This window comes from Physeter macrocephalus, chromosome 2, assembly GCF_002837175.3.
Source record: "Physeter macrocephalus isolate SW-GA chromosome 2, ASM283717v5, whole genome shotgun sequence".
NCBI lineage: Eukaryota > Metazoa > Chordata > Mammalia > Artiodactyla > Physeteridae > Physeter > Physeter macrocephalus.
In genome coordinates this window covers 130,436,225-130,457,097 of record NC_041215.1, presented here as the reverse complement: position 1 = coordinate 130,457,097, position 20,873 = coordinate 130,436,225, and the positions used below count along the sequence as shown (strand labels likewise).

Genomic DNA, 20,873 nt, shown 5'->3' with positions numbered 1-20,873 from the left:
ACCCGCTGGTTCACTGTGTGAGTCCTCTGAGGAGTACTCACTTCAGAGTGTTCCCAGCCTAAGGGAAATCCAGAGGGCAGGGATGCCTTGTCCTTGAGGACTCCTAAGCCCAATGAAGGTCTCAGGGACCTAGGAAGATGGACAGCTCAGAAAGGGGGTGGAAAAGAGTCAAAGACACAGGGCATCCTCACTATTTGAACTAAGACTTCTCTGTCTAGGTCATAAATCACTTATGGGCCTATGAAATGCCAAACAAGAAAACCATTATTTCACTCCCTTTTATTTAGAAGGAAATAATACCACTTCTAACCTTGATTTTGAGCTCTTTGCTTAGAGGGTTAAGAAATGAATTCTACTTTTTCAGGAGAGACAACAGGATGAATTAGGAGAGGAAAAGGTTCAAGACATTTCTAGAGGGGACTGTGCAATAGCAACATTCAGCCACCAGAGGGCAGTGTAGACTTTCTGGAGGGTCTAGAGAGAGGCAAGGGTACCGAAAGGACGGTAAAAATGCAAATTTACAGTTAAGTTTCGTCTGGTAAAATTAGAATTAAAAAAAAAAACCAACACCACCCGGTAGTAGAGTCTTTCCTTTCATTCTGCTCTGTGTGCTCCGGATGAAAACTGACACCGGCCGAAGGCTGCAGCAGATTCCAGGAGGACCCCAGGACATCAGGTCGCTGACTGGGGAGGTCTTGGGTGGGGGGTTAGGGAGAAGACGGTTGGGGGAGGGTGTTTCGGGAAAGTGAGTGGGTGGCTTCCAGCCGGGCTGAACTTGCGCCAGCAGCTGACTTCCAGTAAGGGAGCTTGTGCAAGAAGGAGAGCGAATCCAGGGCTGGCGGGGGAGTCCCCGCCCCGTTTTCCGTATCCGGTGTTTGCTGGAAGAAAACCGCTCCTGCCTGACCTTTTATTACCCAAGTTCTGCTTCACTGGCTCATCCTGTGACGCAGGAAGGGACTGGGTCAGAACAGGGTTTCTTCCTTTAGGGAAGAACGAGGTGCAAGGGACAGGAATTCCTCCTCATCCTGAATTTCTTCACTTTTGTTTTCTGTTAAATCATTAAGTTTACCTGGTCACCTAGTTCACCCCAGGGTGTGGAGGAATTTAGGGGGAAGAGGAGCAGACCCCCTGGAAGGCTTGCTTAAAAGCTGACACCCAATAAAAAAAAAGAAAAAAAAAAAAAGCTGACACCCAGTGCTTCCTGCCACTGCTTGTTTGTAGATAGTCGAAACCAACAGAATAAGAAGCTCAGATGTGGCTCTGAGAAGTTTCTGGTATTTGTCAGGACCTGAGTGACCTGTAAGATCTCACTCTCCACTATGCTGAGAACTTGCCTCCCCTCCACCCCATTTACTTTTCTGTCCCCAAATATGCTCAGCTCCAGTGTCCTGGCTCTCCAGAGAGCACCAGGTGACAACTTAGTTGGAATAATTAACACAAAGCTCCAGATTCAAATAATATGAGCCCCCTCCAGTTAGTATTTTTTAAATGGTGGTAAAGTGTATATAACAATATTTATCATTTTAATCATTTGTAAGTGGATAATTTAGTGATATGAAATACATTCACAATGTTGTGTAACCATCTCCACTATATATTTCCAAAACTATTTTGTCATCCCCAACATAAACTTTGTATGCATTAAAAAATAACTTCCTCATTCCCTGCACACACACCCCCTTCCGCAGTCCTGTACCCTGTATTCTACTTTTTGTTTCTATGAATTTGCCTATTCTCAGTTTCTCCTATAATTATAATCATGCATTTTGTCCTGTGTCTGGCTTATTAGCGTAATGTTTTCAAGGTCCATCCATGTAGTGGCATATACTAAAATTGTTATTCTTTTTTTTTTTATGGCTGAATAATGTTCCATTGTATGTATACACCACATTTATCTATCCACTCATCTGTTGGTGGACACGGGTTGTTTCCACTTTTTGGCTATTGTGAATAATGCTGCTATAAACATTGGTGTACAAATATCTGTTTGATTTCCTGCTTTCTTATGGATATATACCTAGGAGTGGAATTGCTAGGTTGTATGGTAGTTGCATGTTTAACTTTTTGGGGAGCTGCCCATTTGTTTTCCTCAGCGGCCGTACCAGCAAAGCATGATGGTTCCAATTTCTCCACATCCTCACTAATACTTGTTATTTTCTGTGTGTGTGTTTAAATTATTATTTTTATTATAGCCATTCTAGTAAATATGAAGTGATATCTCACTGTGGTTTTGATTTACATTTCCATAATGACTTATGATGTTGAACATCTTTTCATTTGCTTATTGGACATTTGTGTATCTTCTTTGTTTGGAGAATGTCTACTCAAGTCTTTTGCCGATTTTTAAAAAATGGAAGTATAGCTGATTTACAATATTGTGTTAGTTTCAGGTGTACAGCAAAGTGATTCAGTTATATTATATATATATATTTTTTCAGATTATTTTCCATTATAGTTTATTATAAGGTATTGAATATAGTTCCCTGTGTTATACAGTAAATCCCTGTTGCTTATCTGTTTTATGTACGGTAGTTTGTATCTGTTAATCCCAAACTCCTAATTTATCCCACCCCGGTCTTCCCATTCCCCTTTGGTAACCATAAGTTTGTTTCCTATGTCTGTGAATCTGTTTTTGTTTTGTATATAGATTCATTTGTATTATTTTTTGGATTCCACATATAAGTTATATAATATTTGTCTTTCTCTGTCTGACTTACTTCACTTAGTATGACAGTCTCTAAGTCCATCCATGTTGCTGCAAATGGCAATATTTCATTCTTTTCTATGGCTGAGTAATATTCCATTGTATATATGTACCACGTCTTCTTAAAGTTGATACTTTGCCCATTTTTGAATTGAGTTGTTTGCAGACCTTCAGGAAGTCTTTACATATTCTGAATATTAATCCCTTATCAGATATATGGTTTCCAAATATTTTTCCCCATTCTGTAGGTTGTCTTTTCACTTTCTTTTTTTCTTCTTTTATTTTATTTATTTATTTATTTATTTTAAAAATTTTTAGTTATGTTTTGATTTTCTCTAAAAACTGACATATCATTGAGACTATACTGATGTTGACAGACCAGGGTTATAAATATATTTATGGGAAAAATTGTTGCATTAACTAAACAAGCTCTTGCACCAGGAACAGCCCCTGGGCATTTATATTCGACTTCAGCTACATTTCCAAGGGCAGGCCACCCTGATATGGCATGTTCATGAAAAGTAAGTAGCACTGAATACTGGCAAGTCCCAATATAACCTCTGCAGAAACGTTATATGGAAGGCATTTCTTCTGGGACTAGTAAGAACTTGGTGGTCTTGTAGAATGGATTTGGGAGTGTTCCCTCCCCTTCAGTTTTCTGGAGTAGTTTGACAAGGAAAGCTATTAGCTTTTCTTTATATGTTTGGTAGAATTCCCCTGTGAAGCCCTCTGGTCCTGGATTTTTGTTTGCTGGGAGTTTTTTTTTTTTTTTTTTTTAATTACAAATTCAATTTCACTACTAGTGATCAGTCTGTTCAGATTGTCTGTTTCTTCCCAATTCAGTCTTGGCAAGCTGTATGTTTCTAGAAATTTTCCCATTTCTTCTCACTTTTCAGTTTGTTGGAATTTAACTGTTTGTAGTCATCTCTTATGATTTTTTGTATCATCTCTGTGATATCAGTTGTTATTTCTCCTCTTTCATTTCTTATTCTATTTGGGTCCTCTCTCTTTTTTCTTGATAAGCCTGGCTAAAGGCATATCAATTTTGTTTATATTTTCCAAAAAAAAAAAAAGCTTGTGGTTTCATTGATCTTTTCTATTTTGTTTTTCTCTATTTTATTTCCTTTCTGATCTTTATTATTTCCTTCCTTCTGTTGACTTTGGGCTTTGTTTGTTCTCCTTTTTTCTAATTCCTTTAGATGGTAGGTTAGGATGTTAATCTGAGGTTTTTCTTGTTTCTTGAGGTAAGCCTGTATTGCTATAAACTTCCCTCTTATAACTGCCTTTGTTGCATCCCATTGTCTTGGAAAGTTGTGTTTTTATTTTCATTTGTCTTGAGATATTTTCTGATTTCCTCTTTGATTTCTTCATTAATCCATTGGTTTTTTAGTAGCATGTTGTTTAGTTTGTGTTTTCTTACTGTAATTGACTTCTATTTCCTTACTGTTGTGGTCAGAAAAAATGCTTGACATAATTTCTATCCTCCTAAATTTGTTGAGACTTGTTTTGTGGTCTTAGCATATGATCTATCCTGGAGAACTTTCCATATGCACTTGAAAATAATGCATATTCTGTTGTTTTTGGATGGAATGTCCTGTAGATATCTCTTAAGTCCAACTGGTCTAATGTGTCATTTAAGACTACTGTTTCCTTATTGATTTTCTGTCTGGATAATCTGTCCATTGATGTAAGTGTGGTGTTGAAGTCCCCTACTATTGCTGTATTATTGTCAATTTTTCCCTTTATGTCTGTTAATATTTGCTTTACGTATTTAGGTGCTCTTATATTAGGTGCATATATGTTAACAAGTGTTGTATCCTCTTCTTGTATTGTTCCCTTTATCATTATGTAATGCTCTTTTTGTCTTTTGTTATAGCCCTTGTTTTAAAGTCTATTTTGTCTGATATGAGTATTGCTACCCTGGCTTTCTTGTCGTTTCCATTTGCATGAAATATCTTTTTCCATTCCCTCACTTTGTCTGTGTGTATCTTTAGCTCTGAAGTGTGTCTCTTGTAAGCAGCATATAGAGGGGTCTTGTTTTTTCATCCAATCAGTCACCCTATGTCTTTTGATTGGAGCATTTAGTTCTTTGACATATAAGTTAATTATTAATATATATGTGCTTACTGCCATTTTCTTACTTGTTTTCTGGTTGGTTTTGTAGTTCTTCTCTGTTCTTTTCTCTTTTAGTTCCTGCCCTTGTGGTTTTATGGTTTCCTTTAGTGGTATGTTTGTGTTTCTTTTGCTCTAGATTTTGTGTATCTATTGTAGGCTTTTTATTTGTGGTTACTGTGAGGTTCATCTATGTTTACCTGTAACTATATCTACTTGTTTCAAACTGATAGTCATTTAAGTTCAAACACATGCTAAAAAATCCACTATTTTTACTCCCTTGCCCCACATTTTGTGTTTTTGTGCCATATTTTACACTTTCATGTTTACCCCTTCACTGTTTATTATAGTTATAGTTCATTTGACAATTTTTGGATTTTTAATCTTCATACAGCTTATTTAAGTGTTTGATCCACAGCCTTTACTAATGGGATTTTTTCTTTCCTGTAGATTCTTCCTTCTTGTATCTTTTTCTTTTCCACTTAGAGAAGTGGAAATGAAGTGGAGAATGTTAAAGTGTCCATCCTTTAACATTTCTTTTAGTGTAGGTTTAGTATTGATGAACTCTTAGCTTTTGCTTGTCTGAGAAGTTCTTTATCTCTGCTTCAATTCTGAATGATAATCTTGCTGGCTAGAGTCTCCTGGGTTGTAGGTTTTTCCCTTTTAGCACCTTAAATATATCATGCCACTCTATTCTGGACTGCGAAGTGTCTGCAGAGCAATCAGCTGATAGCGTTATGGAGGTTCCTTGTATATGACTCTTTATTTTTCTCTTGCTGCAATTAGAATTCTATCTTTATTTATTTATTTATTTTGCGGTACACGGGCCTCTCACTGCTGTGGCCTCTCGCGTTGCGGAGCACAGGCTCCGGACGCGCAGGCTCAGCGGCTGTGGCTCACGGGCCTAGCCGCTCCGCGGCATGTGAGATCCTCCCGGACCGGGGCACGAACCCGTGTCCCCTGCATCAGCAGGCGGACTCTCAACCACTGTGCCACCAGGGAAGCCCTATCTTTATTTTTAACTTTTGATGTTTTAATTATGATATGTCCTTCTGTGGGTTTGTTGGTTTGTGGGTTTGTTTGGGTTCATCTTGTTTGGGACCCTCTGTGCTTCCTGTACCTGTATCTATGTTCCCGTCAGGCTTTGGAAGTTTTCACCCATAATTTAATCAAATACGTTCTTGAACCTCCTTTCTCTCACTTCTCCTTCTGCGACTCTTATAAGGAGAATGTTGGTGTGCTTGATGTTATCTTGGAGGCTCCTTAAACTGTTCTCATTTTTAAAGATTTGTTTTTCTCTTTCATGTTCTGATTGGGTGATTTCCACTATCCTATATTCCAGATGACATATGCATTCTTCTTTATCACTTAGTCTGCTATTCATTGCTTCTAGTGTGTTTTTCATTTCAGTTATTGTACTCTTCAGTTCTGACTGCTTCTTTTTTATATGTCCTAGTTCCTTATTAAAATTCACTTTGTGTTCCTCTATTCTTTTCCTTAGCTCACTTAACATTTTTATTATTAATTCTTTGAACTCTTTATCTGGTAAATTATTTTTTTCTGTTTCATCAGTTGTTTTTTCAGGGGTTTTGTCTTGTTCTTTCATTTGAAAAAAATTCCTTTGTCTTCTCATTTTGCTTAACTTTCTGTCTCTATGAAATTAGACAAAATAGTTACCTATCCCAGTCTTGAGTGGATATCCTTGTGTGGGAGCATCCCTACACAGTCTGTGTGTGCCCAGTAGTGGTTTTGGTGGGAGAACTGGATCTGACATTAGCACGAGACACATCTTCCCCCAGGGTGTGCTGGCAGCTATCATCTTGGTAGGAGGTGGGGCTGGAGATGAAGGGGCTAAAGCCAGAGCCAGGTGTGAGCCAGGGCTTCTCCTCTTCTCAGGGGCCAACATCATCCTCTTGGGGGCAGGGACAGGTCCCATGTTGCTGGAGCAGAAGTCCTGAGAGTTGGGTCTGATATGGCTCCATTCCCTCTAAGTGTGTGCTCTCCTCCCTCCCATCACTGTACCCTCACCCCAGAAGGGAGCAGTGCTGGAGGAAGAGAGGATGGATTGGGCAGTTGGGGTGGGTCAGGATGTGGGCTGTGGCAGTCCTGGCACCAGTCAGAGTACCAGACAACTTCTGATCTGCTGCCTTTGTAGGCTCTGGCAGTGGATCCCTCACCTGGTTGAGATGCAGTGCAGGGTCCAAGTGGCCTTCATCCCCCACAGCTGTGTACTGGGAGGTCGTGGTAAACTGGCCAGAGTCTCGGGCAGTTTCAGTCTGTTTCCTCTGCCTTGTTCTAGGTGTACGCAAGCATGTGCACTCTTCTGGAGCAGAGTCCAGGTTTATTGCAGCTCCAGTGTCAGTCCCACTGGTTTTCAAACCAGCTAACTTGTCTTCCTGGTGTCTGACCCCAGGCCTGGGGCAATATGTGGATCAAACTGCTCAGTCCCCAGGGAGGATCTCTGAGACCATGTAATTTCCCCCCCTTCTGTGTCCCCTCCTAGGGGGACAGGTCCCAGCCTAATCATTTCTCTTCCCTTCCTCTCCATTTTCATATGGATCTTTCATACAGCCTTGGTTGTGTGAATTTTTCTGCCAGCCTCCAGTGTGATCTACATGTAGATGTATTTTTGATGTGCTCATGGGGGGAGGTGAGCTCCAAGTCATTCTACTCTGCCATCTTTATCTCCCTCAAAAATGAGAAGGTCTATTATCTTTCATAGTGAAAAGTCTAGCAGTAGGACACAGGTTTCAGGGTTGGTTGATTGGCCCAATAATGTCATCAGGTACCTGGGTACTTTCTAATTTTCTGCTCTGATGCCTCAGCATTAACTTCAACCTAAGGTTGATGATTCATCTTTTTAAATTTAATTTAACTTATTTATTTTTTATACAGCAGGTTCTTATTAGTTATCTATTTTATACATATTAGTGAATATATGTCAATCCCAGTCTCCCAAGATGATTCAACTTGACCTAAGTTTCTTGGTAGCCTCATCATAAGACCAGCAGCAACTGGGTGACATGCTGCCTTGTTTAGATCCACATGGCGGGAAAGACTGTCTGGTTTTATACAGAAGTACCAGGTAAACTTCTTCTAGCAACTCATTGGTCTAAACTGGCTTAGTCCTGATCATCCATGAGCCAGTGACTGGAGATGCAGAGGGATGGATTACCACAACTGGCTTGGATGGGTCATCTGGGGCAGAAGAGTTTTGGGGAGCCAACCAGAATGCCCTTTTTCTTTGAGTTGAGTACTCCCAACAGAGATCTCTTAATCTCCTTACAACTTAGGTTTGTCTTAATTCTACTGAGATTTCCTCTACCTTGGCTAAGAATCTGATTTATCCCCTATAGCTTAAGAATCTTTATTCCTTTTATCTTTCTGCTAATAAATCCACTGTATCACCAAGTCTGAAACAACAATCACTTCTTTACAACTCAGCATCATGTTCAGCCTTCTTCCATTGGGGGAATGTGGTTCCATCAAAGAAGGAGGGGAGATGGGGTTTGAGACAAACTTCACCTTCACTGTTTGAACCTGGGTGGAGTTCCATAGATTAAGAAGAATAGAAGTTGAGACAGTTAACATTGAATGTCCACCAATTCCTGGCTTGAACAGCTCAAAGACCGAAGGAATGCAATGTTTCTCAACGTGGGGTCTACAGACTGTCACATCAGAGCCACGGTCCCACCTATATCTCTCATATCCTGGTTTATTTCATGGCCCCACTCTCATTTTCTTTTTGCTCCCATTTATATTTAACTCTTACTTATACATTTGAAGTATTTTACAAAGTCACTTTAAGTCCTTTGTTGAACGCTGGCAGAGTATGAATGAAAAAATTGTCTAGGAACATAAATGTAGTTGGATGTTAGCTGTGTTCATCTGGTCCCTTAAGACCTAGATGATCTTGGTTCCTATCCTCTTGGCCATGAGAAGCCTTCTTGAATTCCTAAATACTTTGCCTAGAAATCTACTTAACTAGATCACTGAGTTTGTTAGGAGTATTTTCTATTTTCCACATTAGTGCAGGTGAGAGTTTTAAGAAATCTTCCACCACTGCATAACAAGGGCCTCTTATCCTCCAGCTTCCACTAATATTTTTCTCACTTTCCCATAAGCCTCACTGACAGTTCCTTGGGGAGCTTTAGACTTTCATCCACTGCTTTTTCCCAAGCCAATGCCACATGTTTTATGTCCTTGTTATAATAACATCTCCCTTTAAAATCTGTTCTAGTTATACTATTGTGAAAAAAACCACCCCAAAATGTGGTAATTTAAAACAAAAAAATCATTTACTTTGCTCATTCATCTGCAGTTTTGGTAGAGCTCAGTGGGCATGGCTATTCCCTGCTCTATGTAGCAACACTGGTGCGGCTGGACTGGGGCTGGAGGATCTTCTTCCAATATGGCTCCCAATCTACCTCCAATATGGTGCACTACATTCCAGGTTGGCTGGTGGTGGCCCGTGTCTCAAGGCCTGGTCCTGGAAACCAGCACAGCATCAGTATTGCCATTTTCCATTTAATCAAGCAGTCACAAATCCCAGGTTCAAGGAAAGGGGACATAGACCTTCTCTGTGAGACAAGTGTCAAAGAATTCTGGGGGCATGTTTGCAATTACCATACTACCTTTAAAAGATTGGCTATTTTTACTAATTTGGCTCCTGCCTCTGGCCCCAGTGGCCTGGAGATTTGTCTCTTTCCTGTTTGGCTGCTTTCAGAAACTCTAAGAAGAGTCTTCCCATTTTATAATACAGAGCATTATAATTTATAAATCTGTATTTATAATGCAGAGCTCCCTCCAGCCTTGTATACAAATGCTTGGAGTCTAACTTATTTAGTCAAGGTCACTAATGTGCCTGAGTAACCCAAGGGCCTGAGTTATTGGAAGTTTCTGGCTTTCTCTTTTCCTTCTCACATAAATCTCTGCAAGGGGAAGAGGCAAATGAGGAGGTTTACTTCCCTTCAATATAAATTATGTCATTGCACCTAGAAACAACTTTGGTCGATTTTGGTCGGTGGACTTTTCTGCCCTCTTTCCTTTGCATAAACACAGTCCCTTGTCTTCTGTAGCCTCCTTGGAGCTGGTCCCATTCCTCCTCCCTGGGCTGCTCCTTCCCCTGGTCCTCCAGGCCTTAAATCCTTCTCCTCAATCCCCTGCCACCACAGTCCCTTAAATGTGGAGAAGCTTCTTGGAGATTGTGAAAGGAGACAAAATATTTGTGGCCTTGTTTTCAGTGGTCACAAATACTTGCACTTCTCTTTGTCCCTCTCTGGGGGAGAGGGAAAGTGAGTCAGTTCACTTTCTCTTCTGAGGCCTGGGAGCCACCGTGGGAATCCCGTCAGGGCCTAGTAGAACACAGATGTTTTACCTTAGGGTTAGGTTGAGTGTTAGGTTTAGGGTTAGGGTTACCCATGCTCTGCAGCAGGAACAGGAGGCCAGTAGGTGGAGGTAGTGAGCGAATAGCAGATGAGTCTTTATCTCCCTTCCTTTATCATCTTTGTCAAATCGTGCATTCATATGTATTTATTTATACCCAGTCTCGTTCCAGAACTTCTTTGAATTGGGTCATAAAACAAATTATACTATTGTCATGTATAAAAACGTGAGCAATGAGAAATCAGGTAAAAAGTGGCGGGGTGAAATACTATGTATGCAGACTTATTAACTTGCAAATGTTACCAGGTGTGACAGAACAATTTGAACCTTGAAGACCCTTTTGTTTTCAGGTTTACTGAGGTATAATTGACAAATAAAAATTGTATATATTTAAGGTGTGCAGTGTGATGTTTTGATATACACATACTTGTGAAATGATCGCCACAATCAAGCTGGATAATATATCCATCACCCCACATAGTTACCTTTTTTTCCTGTGGTGAGGACACCTAAGATCTACCCTCTTAGCAAATATCGAGTATACAAATACAGTATTGTTAATCATGGTATCATGCTGCACATTAGATTCCTAGAACTTATTCATCCTGCATAACTGAAACTTTGTACCCTTTGACTAATATCACCCCCACTCTCCCACCTTCTCCCCTTCCCCCACTGCCAAACCTCTGGCAACCACCATTCTACTCTACAAAGTTCAACTATTTTAGATTCCACTTATAAGTGAGATCATACATTTTTTGCCTTTTTACTTCTGGATTTTTTTCACTTAAGCATAATGCCCTCCAAGTTCCTCCATGTTGCCACAAATTGCAGGATTTCCTTCTTTCCTAAGGCTCAATAATATTCCTTTGTTTTTATATATATACACCACATCTTGTTTTAATCATTATTGTTCCACATTTTTTTTCCTGAAGTCCCTTTCATTGGCTTTGCTTCATGGGCTGGTGTTTCCTCATGGCATCTAAATCCTCTCAGTTCCCTCACCCCTCCTTTGTTATATCTAAAGAGACAGAGAATGTCCATTTCTTAGAGGGCAGGCTGAAACAAAATGGATATCTTGCTGGAATCAGACTTATATTTTAACTTTAGATAGTGTGCCTGGGACCCAGTGATTACTCCTGATAAAACTCCGTCTTCGTGTCTCTGAGCCTTCCTCATTATTCTTTATTTTTCTTTGGTGTACTTCTCTCCACCAGACATATTAGATCTTTACTTGTTTATTACTTCTCTCCTTGCAGTAGAAGATGAGTTCTATGGCAACATGGACTTGTTCCATTTCATTCACTGCTGTATTCTCAGCATCAAATTTAAGATTCTGCTGTGGTGTTCTGGACTCCTCAATCACACTGAGAATGTGAGACAAAAGACCCCTAAGTTGTCATAAGGTATGGAGCAAAGAACTCTCTTATCTTGCTGGAGGGAGTGTAAAATGGTACAGCCATTTTGGAAAAAGATTTGGTGGTTTCCTATAATTTTAAATATATACTCATTCTATGACCTAGCAAATTACACTCCTAGGTATTTACTCAAGATAAACAAAACTTATGTTCACAAAAAGACTTGTACAAGGATGTTCACAGCAGCTTTATTCATGGTGCCACAAGTTGGAAACAACCCAAATATTCATCAGTGGGTGAATGGATAAAAAAATTGTTATGTGCATACAAGGGAAACTACTCAGCAATTCAAGGAAATGTACTACTGACACATACAACCTCATGGATGGATCTTAAACACATTGTGCTGCATGAAAGGAGAGAGAAAAAATAAATACATACTGTGTGATTTTCATTTATAGAACATTTTAGAGCAGACAAAGCAAATCTATGGTGGAAAAAAATCCGAAGAGCAGTTGCTTCACAGATTGGCATGATGATTGATTGGAAGGGGCAAGAAGGAACTTTCTGGGTTGATGGTAATGTTCTATATCTCGATAGAATTTGGGTTATATGAGTGTACGCATCTGTCAAAACATGAGAAATGATATACTTATGATTTATGCATTTAATTTTATTCATATTTACCTTAAAAAGTACCACAAATACATATTGAACTGTAGTTAATGACATGCATGCTAAAGTGCTTAGGAGTAGAGTGTGTTGACTGTGGCTTACTTTGAAATGCATAAGAAAAGATCCTGAGATAAATTGACAGAGGGATGGGTTGATGGATAGCTGTGTGATAAAGCAATTATAGTGGAATATTAATTGTAAAATCTGGATGGTATTCACTGTATTCTTTTTTTTTTTACTTTTTATTTCAGTAGAGTTGATTTACAATGTTGTGTGAGTTTCAGGTGTACGGCAAAGTGAATCAGTTATACATATACATGTATCAACTCTTTTTTAGATTGTTTTCCCATATAGGCCATTACATTGAGTAGAGTTCCCTGTGCTCTACAGTAGGTCCTTATTAGTTATCTATTTTATATATTATAATTTTTCAGTGCTTCTATTTTTTCCTGAGTGTTTAAACATTTTCATAATAAATTGTTGGAAGAAATCATGCTAAATGTAGGTCCAGTTTGTAGAGACCTGGATGACTGGCTGGGTCGTCCACATAAGAAGAAGTCCAGGAGAATGGGAGTTCCTGCCCACCACCGCCAAATCTCAGCAGAGGCAGGAAGAACTTCCAGGGCTGGTCATTTTCAGACGCTCTCAGATTAAGTTGGGAGGTAGGGGGCAGCAACGACAGAAGTGGGACATGCCCCTGACTGGGAGCACTGATCCTTTAGCACAGGACATTTAATCGGGTCTCAGAAACCAGAGCAGTGCCCAAGTTTTTGTTGACTGTTTATTTTTATTATTGAGCTATGTCGTGTATACAGTTACATTCACTAATGTAGTGTACAATCCACTGCATAGTTGCATATGAATATACTTGGTAAACCACCATCCAGATGAAGACAGAGTATACTTCCACACCCTAGTTAGGCTCCCTTACCCCCTGTCTGAGTCAAAACCATCCCCCACCAGGTAACCACTATTCTGACCTCTATCACCATAGATCAGTTTTGCTTATTCTTGAGTTTCATATAAATGGAATTATATGGTATGTACTTTTTGTGGCTGGCTTTTTAATCACTCAACATAAATTCTCAGTTTAGTTTCACTGTTGTGAGGTATTTCATGGAACAAATATGCTATAATTTATTTATCCAGTCTACTGCTGATGGATATTTGGGTTGTTTGAGATATTTGCCTATTATGAATGAAGTTGCTATGAACAGTCTTGAACAAGTATTTTAGAGAATATAGATATTCATGTATCTTGGAGCATAATTGCTGGGTCATATGGTAGCTTTAGTAGACATTGTCAGTTTTTCAAAATGAGGGACCAATTTTCACTCCCAAGAGCAATGTATGAGTGTTCCAATCATTAGACTCTTCTCAATATTTGATGTTGTTAGTTTTTTTAAAAAAATATCTTAGTCATTTTATTGGATGTATTAATGTTTATCATTGAGGTTTTACTTTGCATTTCACTGATAAGTAATGTTTTTGAGCAGGTTTTCAAATGTTATTAGTTATTTGGAAATCCTCTTTCATGAAATGACTATTTTGCCTACTTTTTAAAATAAGGGATTATTTGTATTATTCTTACTAATTACTAGTTATTCTTTATGTATGTTCTAGATATGAATTTCCTGTTGCATACAGGTGGTGTTGTAAATATCTTCACACCCTCAGTGACCTTTCTTTTCTCTCCCTTAATAGTGTCTTGATGATCAAAAGTTCTTAATTTTAAGTAAAGTCTAATTTATCAATGACTTCTTTCACAGTGTTTTGGAATCTCATACGAGAAATCTTTGACATCTTCAAGTCAAAAAGATATTGTTCCATATTCTAGAAACTTTATTGTTTTGTCTTTCGTATTTAGGTCTAGAAATTAATTTTTATGTGAGGTAGGATATTCAGTTGCTCCACCACCATCTAGTGAAAAGACCATCCTTTGCCCACTGAAATCAACAGTCTTTGTTGCAAATCCAGTGACTATGCATCTGTGTGTCTGTTTCTGCATTAATCTATTGATCTATATGGCTATCTTTGTGTCCATATTAGTTGTTTTAATTACTATAACTTTATAGCAAGTTATTCTATGGCATTATTAGTCTATTTTCAAGATTGTCTTGGCTAAGCTTGGCATTTTGCATTTCCATTTATATTTTAGAATCAGTTTGTCAACTTCCTCAAAAATCCTACTTGAATTCTTTTGGAAACCACATTTTATTAAGCTCTCTCCACCCCTCAGAAATCTATTCCAGCAGATTTTCTCTTTGCCGTGGGCATCACAGACTGGGAGGTGAGACCAGCACTCCCCCGATGCCCACCATGTGACCAATCCACGAGAGGAAGGCTCCTTCTCAAGGACAGGCCACCGCAGAGTTGGCTGAGGTCAGGAGGAGAGCAGGCCCAGCGATGCCTCGGCTCGCAGGGTTAACCAGTAAAGACCCCAGAGGTATAATGAATTCATTTCTCTTAAAAAAACCAAGAAAAAACTAGTGTGACGCCTCAGTAGTGTCCCAGCGCTCGGAGTTTAAAAATTAAAAAGTGATCAGAAAACAGTTAAAAAGACAACAAAACCAACAGGGGCACCTCCAGGGTGGTGGTCGAGGGGGAGGGACCAGCCCCGCCCATACGGTGACAGGGAGCAGTTGTCCGTGGAGGAGGTGGAGCCCCCAATTGAGCATCGGCACCTATAGCAGCACCATGGACTGCACCAGAACCCACCGTGGTTGGGGGACACCCTCTTCCTGAAGGTCAGGAAGCTCCAGAACCTTATGTTCTCCCTGAAGTTAGTGAGACCACCCATAAAGCTTCTAAACACACTCCTAAAGCCTATCTGGTTGTAGATAAAAGCCAAGCTGTGCTTGGCCATCCCTGCAGCTTGGCAATTGTGGGGCAGCGTCCATCTCAATTCCACCATGTCGGGGTTGTTACTGTTGGGGAAGGACCCACAATCAACGTACTCTGTGAGATCCATCATGCCGGGAACCTCTCCAGCTTCCAGGACACACTCATACAGGAAGGTGTCCAAAAAAAGGTCCTGCTTGAGACATTTCTGTCACATCGGTGGTGGTGGTGGTGGCAGTGGCAGTGTTGGTGGCAGCAGCATCTGCAGCACTGGAGCTGGGAGGTGTATTGTCTGCCCCTACTGAAATTATATTGGATCTATGGGTAAATTGGAGAGGATTTACATCTTAACAATATTTAGTTTTTAATCCATAAACATGGTATACCTTTCCATTTATTTTGGATTTCTTCAGCTTCAGCACGTTTTGAGATTTTCAGTGTAATGTTCTTCTTTGTTAGGTTTATTTTTTAAATTTGTTTTCCTCACCTTATTGCATTGGCTAGGAGTTCCAGTAAATGTAAATAGAAATGGTGACAGTGGACATCTTTGTCTTGTTCTCAGATTGAGTGGGAATATACTGATTATTTCACCTTTAAGTAAGATGTTAGGAATAGTTTTTTTAAAAAATATATACACCTTATAAGATCAAGGAAGTTACTTTATAATCATAGCTTTCTGAGAGTTTAAAAAAATGAACAGATGTGGAATTTTATCAAGTGCCTTTCTGGATCTATTAAGATTATTATATGGTTTTCTCCTTTATTTTGTCAATGTGGTGATATACATTCCTTGATTTTTAAATGTTAAAGAATTCTTGCATTTCTAGAATAAATCCTACTTAGTCATCATGTATGGTTCTTTTTATCTGTTGCTGGATTTGATTTGGTAATGTTCTGTAGGAATTTTTCTATCTATGTCAATGCAAGACATTGACCTGTACTTTCCATTTTTGTAATGTCTTTGTCAGGTTTTTGTATCAGGAGTCTGCTGTCGTGCTATAGCAAGTTGGGGTGTATTTCTTTTTCTTCTTTATTCACTGAAAGAATTTATGTAAGATTGGTAATATTCTTCCTTAAGTGTATGTTTCGAAGAATTCACAAATGAAGTCATCTGGGCCTAGATTTTTGTTTGTTTGCTTTGTTTCTTCTCTTTCTTCCTCCTCCTCCTCTCCTCCTCCTCCTTCTTCTTCTCCTTCCTCTTCTTCTTTTTCTTTGTTTGCGGGGTGCAGTGGGAAGGGCATCTTGAAATCTTGATGTTTATTTTCTTACTGTATTTTTTTCCCTTAGGATGTTTTCAGTCCAGAGCAAGGAGAAGATTTTCCATGATATCTTTTTGAATCACTTCAAGGAAAATAAAGTGGAGATAGCAAGTGCAATAACAAAGCCATTTCCTTTCCTTGAGAGCCTCAGAGATGGGTCCTTTATCACTGAAAACATCTATAATGTAAGTGAAGTTTATTATATCTCCCCAAGGTAACCCAGCCCCACATTAATTTATGTTTGACATCCTGAATTCAAAACTCAGTGTATCACTAACTGGCTGAGAGTTCTTTCATGCTTTTTATGGGAAGACCCTTTTAAGTTAGTTAATCATCCTATAAGGTCAAGGGTGACAGGGCAAGCACACATCACTTCTAACCTAATTGAAGCCCTCTCTTCTTGGCACATGTTGGAGTGGGGGTGGATTGTAGTGGTGATATTGCTGAATTGAAATTAATATGCTCTGCAAGATGTCTAGCAATTTATACAATATAACAAAATAAAACAAAATTAAAGTAATTAAGAGAATTGGGGCAGTATTCCATTACAATAGCCACTTATGTCAAATTAAATCCCCAGGGAATTTGTGCGATTTTTAAATCAAATTTCTGCCTTGTTTTTTTCTCCTCCAAAGTGTTTAAATTTTGTTAGGTGGTTCTGGAGTCTTGGAATTCAGGTAAATTTGATCAGTGGACCCTTCCGGGGAAATAGAGGAAGAAGCCATCTCTCCACTGTATGATTGTGCAGTTCCCTTTGTGCTCTTTTTTTTTTTTTTTTTTTTTTTTTCAGTATGCGGGCCTCTCATTGTTGTGGCCTCTCCCGTTGCGGAGCACAGGCTCCGGACGCGCAGGCTCAGCGGCCATGGCTCACGGGCCCAGCCGCTCCGCGGCATGCGGGATCTTACCGGACCGGGGCACGAACCCGTGTCCCCTGCGTCGGCAGGCGGACTCTCAACCACTGCGCCACCAGGGAAACCCTCCCTCTGTGCTCTTTACAGCAAGGGCAGGACCATCTCCATACTTCCTGGAGCCCGTTCAGGGCTTCTCACATCGGAGCGGGGTGGGCATTGGTTGTTGTGAAATCAAGAGAATTGGTGTAAGAGCCATTCTTGACACAGCCTAGGAAGGATGAATTGTTCAAAAAGTCAAGAGGAAGGGTTCATTTGTTATTTTAAGCAGTTGATCAAGTATTTAAGAATTTCTAAAATATTACATGAAAAATAGTAGTCTGCCTATACTGAGAAAGTGGAACGAGTATTCCATGCAATTCCTTCCTGGATGTCTGTTTAAGTTTGAAACTATTATTTTACATTCTTTTTCCATTGCACTTTTTTAAAGGAGTCTCAGGAAGCCTGTAGAAACTTGGTCCCTGTAGGGAAAGTGGTATATCATGTTCTCTGCCACCTTGAGAAGACGTTTGACAAATCACTTCTACAAGCCGTCTTCAGCAGGGTCCATCTGAAGGAGTATCCTGACTTAATTCAGGTTTATCGAAGCTTCGAAAATGGTAATCAATTTTCTCCCTTCCCTTTTGGCGTCCAGGTCTACTTTTCATTCATTCATTTTCTCAGTCTCTCATTTAACAACTATTCGTGAGCTGCTTCCCATGTCCCAGGCCCCATGCTAAGCAGTGTGATGTAGGTAACTGTGAACTGTGACATTCTTCAAAGGGGACCAGATTCTACAGTAAGTCCCCTACATACAAACCTTCAAGTTGCGAACTTTCAAAGATGTGAACATGTGTTCGCATGTCTAATCACGTAAGTTAGTTCACGTGTCTGGCATACATTGTCATGTGCGTGTATCCTCTACAAATGGTTGTGCTTTTGTGTACTTTACTGTACAGCACTGTATAGAGTACCATAGTTCAATATCTTTATTTCAAGCCCGGGAAGTCTGGAAGCAAGCGTGAAAGCAGCGGTGATGTAGCTGGTACTGCTAAGAAGTGCCAAGCGGTAACGATGGAAACGAAAGTGACAATAATTGAAAAAGTGGAGCGAGGCGAAAAGATGGTAGATGTCACTCATTCTTATAACATGAATCGTTCAACCATCGGCACGATTCTTAAGAAGATCACAAGATGTTGGAACGTGTGAAGTCTGCTGTGCCGATGATGTTGACAATAGTATTGAAGAAGCGTAGAAAAGTGGTGGAGGAAATGGAGAAACTTCTCAGTGTGTGGATGCAGGATCAGCAGCAGTGTCAAGTCCCACTCAGCTTGATGCTGATTCAAGAGAAAGCTTAAAGCCTTTATGAAGACTTGAAGAAACACTGCAAAGAATCCGAGGGCACATCTTTTAATGCCAGCCATGGCTGGTTTCATCCGTTCAAGGCTAGAGCCAACCTTCACAACGTAAAAGTTAGTGGCGAGGCAGCGAGTACAGATATGGTAGCTGCCCGGGAACTTCCTGAAATGCTTTGAGAAATTATTGATACAGGTATGTATTTATCTAAGCAGATTTTTCATATGGATGAGACAGGACTGTACTGGAAGAGGATGCCAGACTGAAGTTACATCAGTAAGGAGGAAGAGTTGATGCCAGGCCATAAGGCAGCAAAGGATAGTCTAACTCTGTTGTTTGGTGGCAGTGCTTTCAGTGAAATGAAGCTGAAGTCTCTCTTAGTTTATTAACCTCATCCAGAGAACCCAAGAGCCCTTAAAAACATAGGCAAGGGCTCTCTTCCTGTTGTATGGAAGAGTAACCCCAAAGCTCGGGTTATGCAGGCCATTTTCCGGGACTGGTTTTTCCACCACTTTATCCCGGAGGTAGGGAAATGTTGCTTGGAGAAGGAGGTCCCATTCAACATTCTTTTGCTGCTTGACAATGCTCTGGGCCCATTCATGGACAACTATTTTCATCCCAACGTCAAAGTAGTGCATCTGCCACCAAATACTACATAGCTCATCCAACCTAGGGACCAGGGAGTTACAGCGACTTTCAAGAAATATTATTCATGTCACACTTTTCGTCAGGCAGTAAAGGTGAGTGATGAACCAGGAACAACCTTGCGACAATTTTGGAAGGACTATAACATCTACAAGGCCATAAAAAACATTGACTTTGCTTGGTGTGAGGTTATGGCCATTACCATGAATGGTGTTTGGAAGAACCTTTGCCTGCAGTTTGTTCACGATTTTTGTGGATTTGAGAAGGTGGATGAGGAGTCCAAAGAGGTCTTCAGCAACTTAGTGACCCTCAGCAAGAAGCTGGAGCTAGATCTGCAAGAGGACGATTTCATTGAACTCCTTGCTGTGCAACACGAGGAGCTTACGAATGAAGACCTGATGGAATTGGAGGCCCAGAGAAAGGACGAAGAGAGACAAGAGGAAGAAGTAACTGAAGAACTGAAGAGATTCACGATGCAGGAAATCGCAAGGAGTTTTTCTTTATTTGAGGAGGCACTGTTAGTTTTTGAGGCACAGGACCCGAATATAGAACCGTACGTGAAGGTTGCAGCAGCCGTTCAGAATGTAATCCAGTGCAACCGTGTCATCTCTGATGAGAAAAAAAGAGATGCTACCCAGACATCATTGGATCGTTTTCTCAAGAGGGTAGATAGAATTGAATCCAGCAAGGGACCAGCACCTGTGCCTTCAACGTCAGGCATGAGTGAAATTGCAGCTGGCCCTCTGTCTCCTATTGCTGATGACCCTTCAGCTCTACCATCTCCTACCTCCTCTCCTCCTCCAGTCAGTAACTCTTCTCGCCTGTTCACTCGATGCCAGCCCCTGTAGGCCAGCTGTTGTACTGTACTACTGTACTTTTCAAGGTACTGTACTGTAAGCTTAAAAATGTTTTCTTTACTTTTTGTGTTTGTTTTTTATGTATTATTTGTATGAAAAATTATAAACCTATTACAGTACAGTACTGTATAGCCAATTGTTTTATTTGGGTACCTAGCCTTTCTTGGACTTAACGAACACACTCTCAGAATGGAACTCATTCCTACGTAGGGGACTTACTGTATTTGATTTCCACAGAAAACTTTATCAAAGGCAAAGAATTAGCTCTCCAGATAAAGAATGGAGAAGTCACTAGAGCCCACCCAGTCCAGAAGGAGAGCCAGCATGTGGAAAAGCATGGGAGTGAGGAGAGGATTCCAGGGAAGCTGGGCTGATTCTGCACATGCAGACTATGCAGTGTCTGACATCCTAAACCTGCAGAATTGAAGTTTAATTTTTGTAGTAACAGGGAAGTAACACCAGTTCTTAAGCAAGGAAAAAAAATAAAAATAAGCTAATATAAAGTATGAAGTGCATTGATCTGTGAAAATAGTACACTGATGAAAATAAGAGCAATCTAATTTCTATACTGATACCTGAGTTAGAGAAAGGAATAGAGGAAATCAAACAGCTAGGCAAAAATTTCAAGTCACTAATCTTTAAAAAATTTATTATTATTTTTTGGCTGCGTTGGGGCTTTGCCGCTGCGTGTGGGCCTGCCCCAGCTGCGGCGAATGGGAGCTACTCTTTGTCGCGGCGCGCGGGCTTCTCATTCAAGTGGCTTCTCTTGTTGCGGAACACGGGCTCTAGGCACA

At 40.1% G+C, this 20,873-nt stretch overlaps 1 protein-coding gene across 1 annotated transcript in view; it reads left to right on the top strand.

Annotated features, from left to right (window-relative positions):
* The first annotated feature begins 602 nt into the window (after positions 1–602).
* Positions 603–20,873, top strand: part of LOC102974765 (nuclear body protein SP140-like protein) — a 35,253-nt gene continuing 14,982 nt past the window's right edge. Inside the window, exons 1-3 of the mRNA XM_007127018.2 lie at positions 603–676; positions 16,363–16,519; positions 17,673–17,841. Of these exons, the coding sequence (XP_007127080.1) occupies positions 618–676; positions 16,363–16,519; positions 17,673–17,841 (385 nt within the window). The 5' untranslated portion in view covers positions 603–617. The remainder of the gene's footprint in view (positions 677–16,362; positions 16,520–17,672; positions 17,842–20,873) is intronic.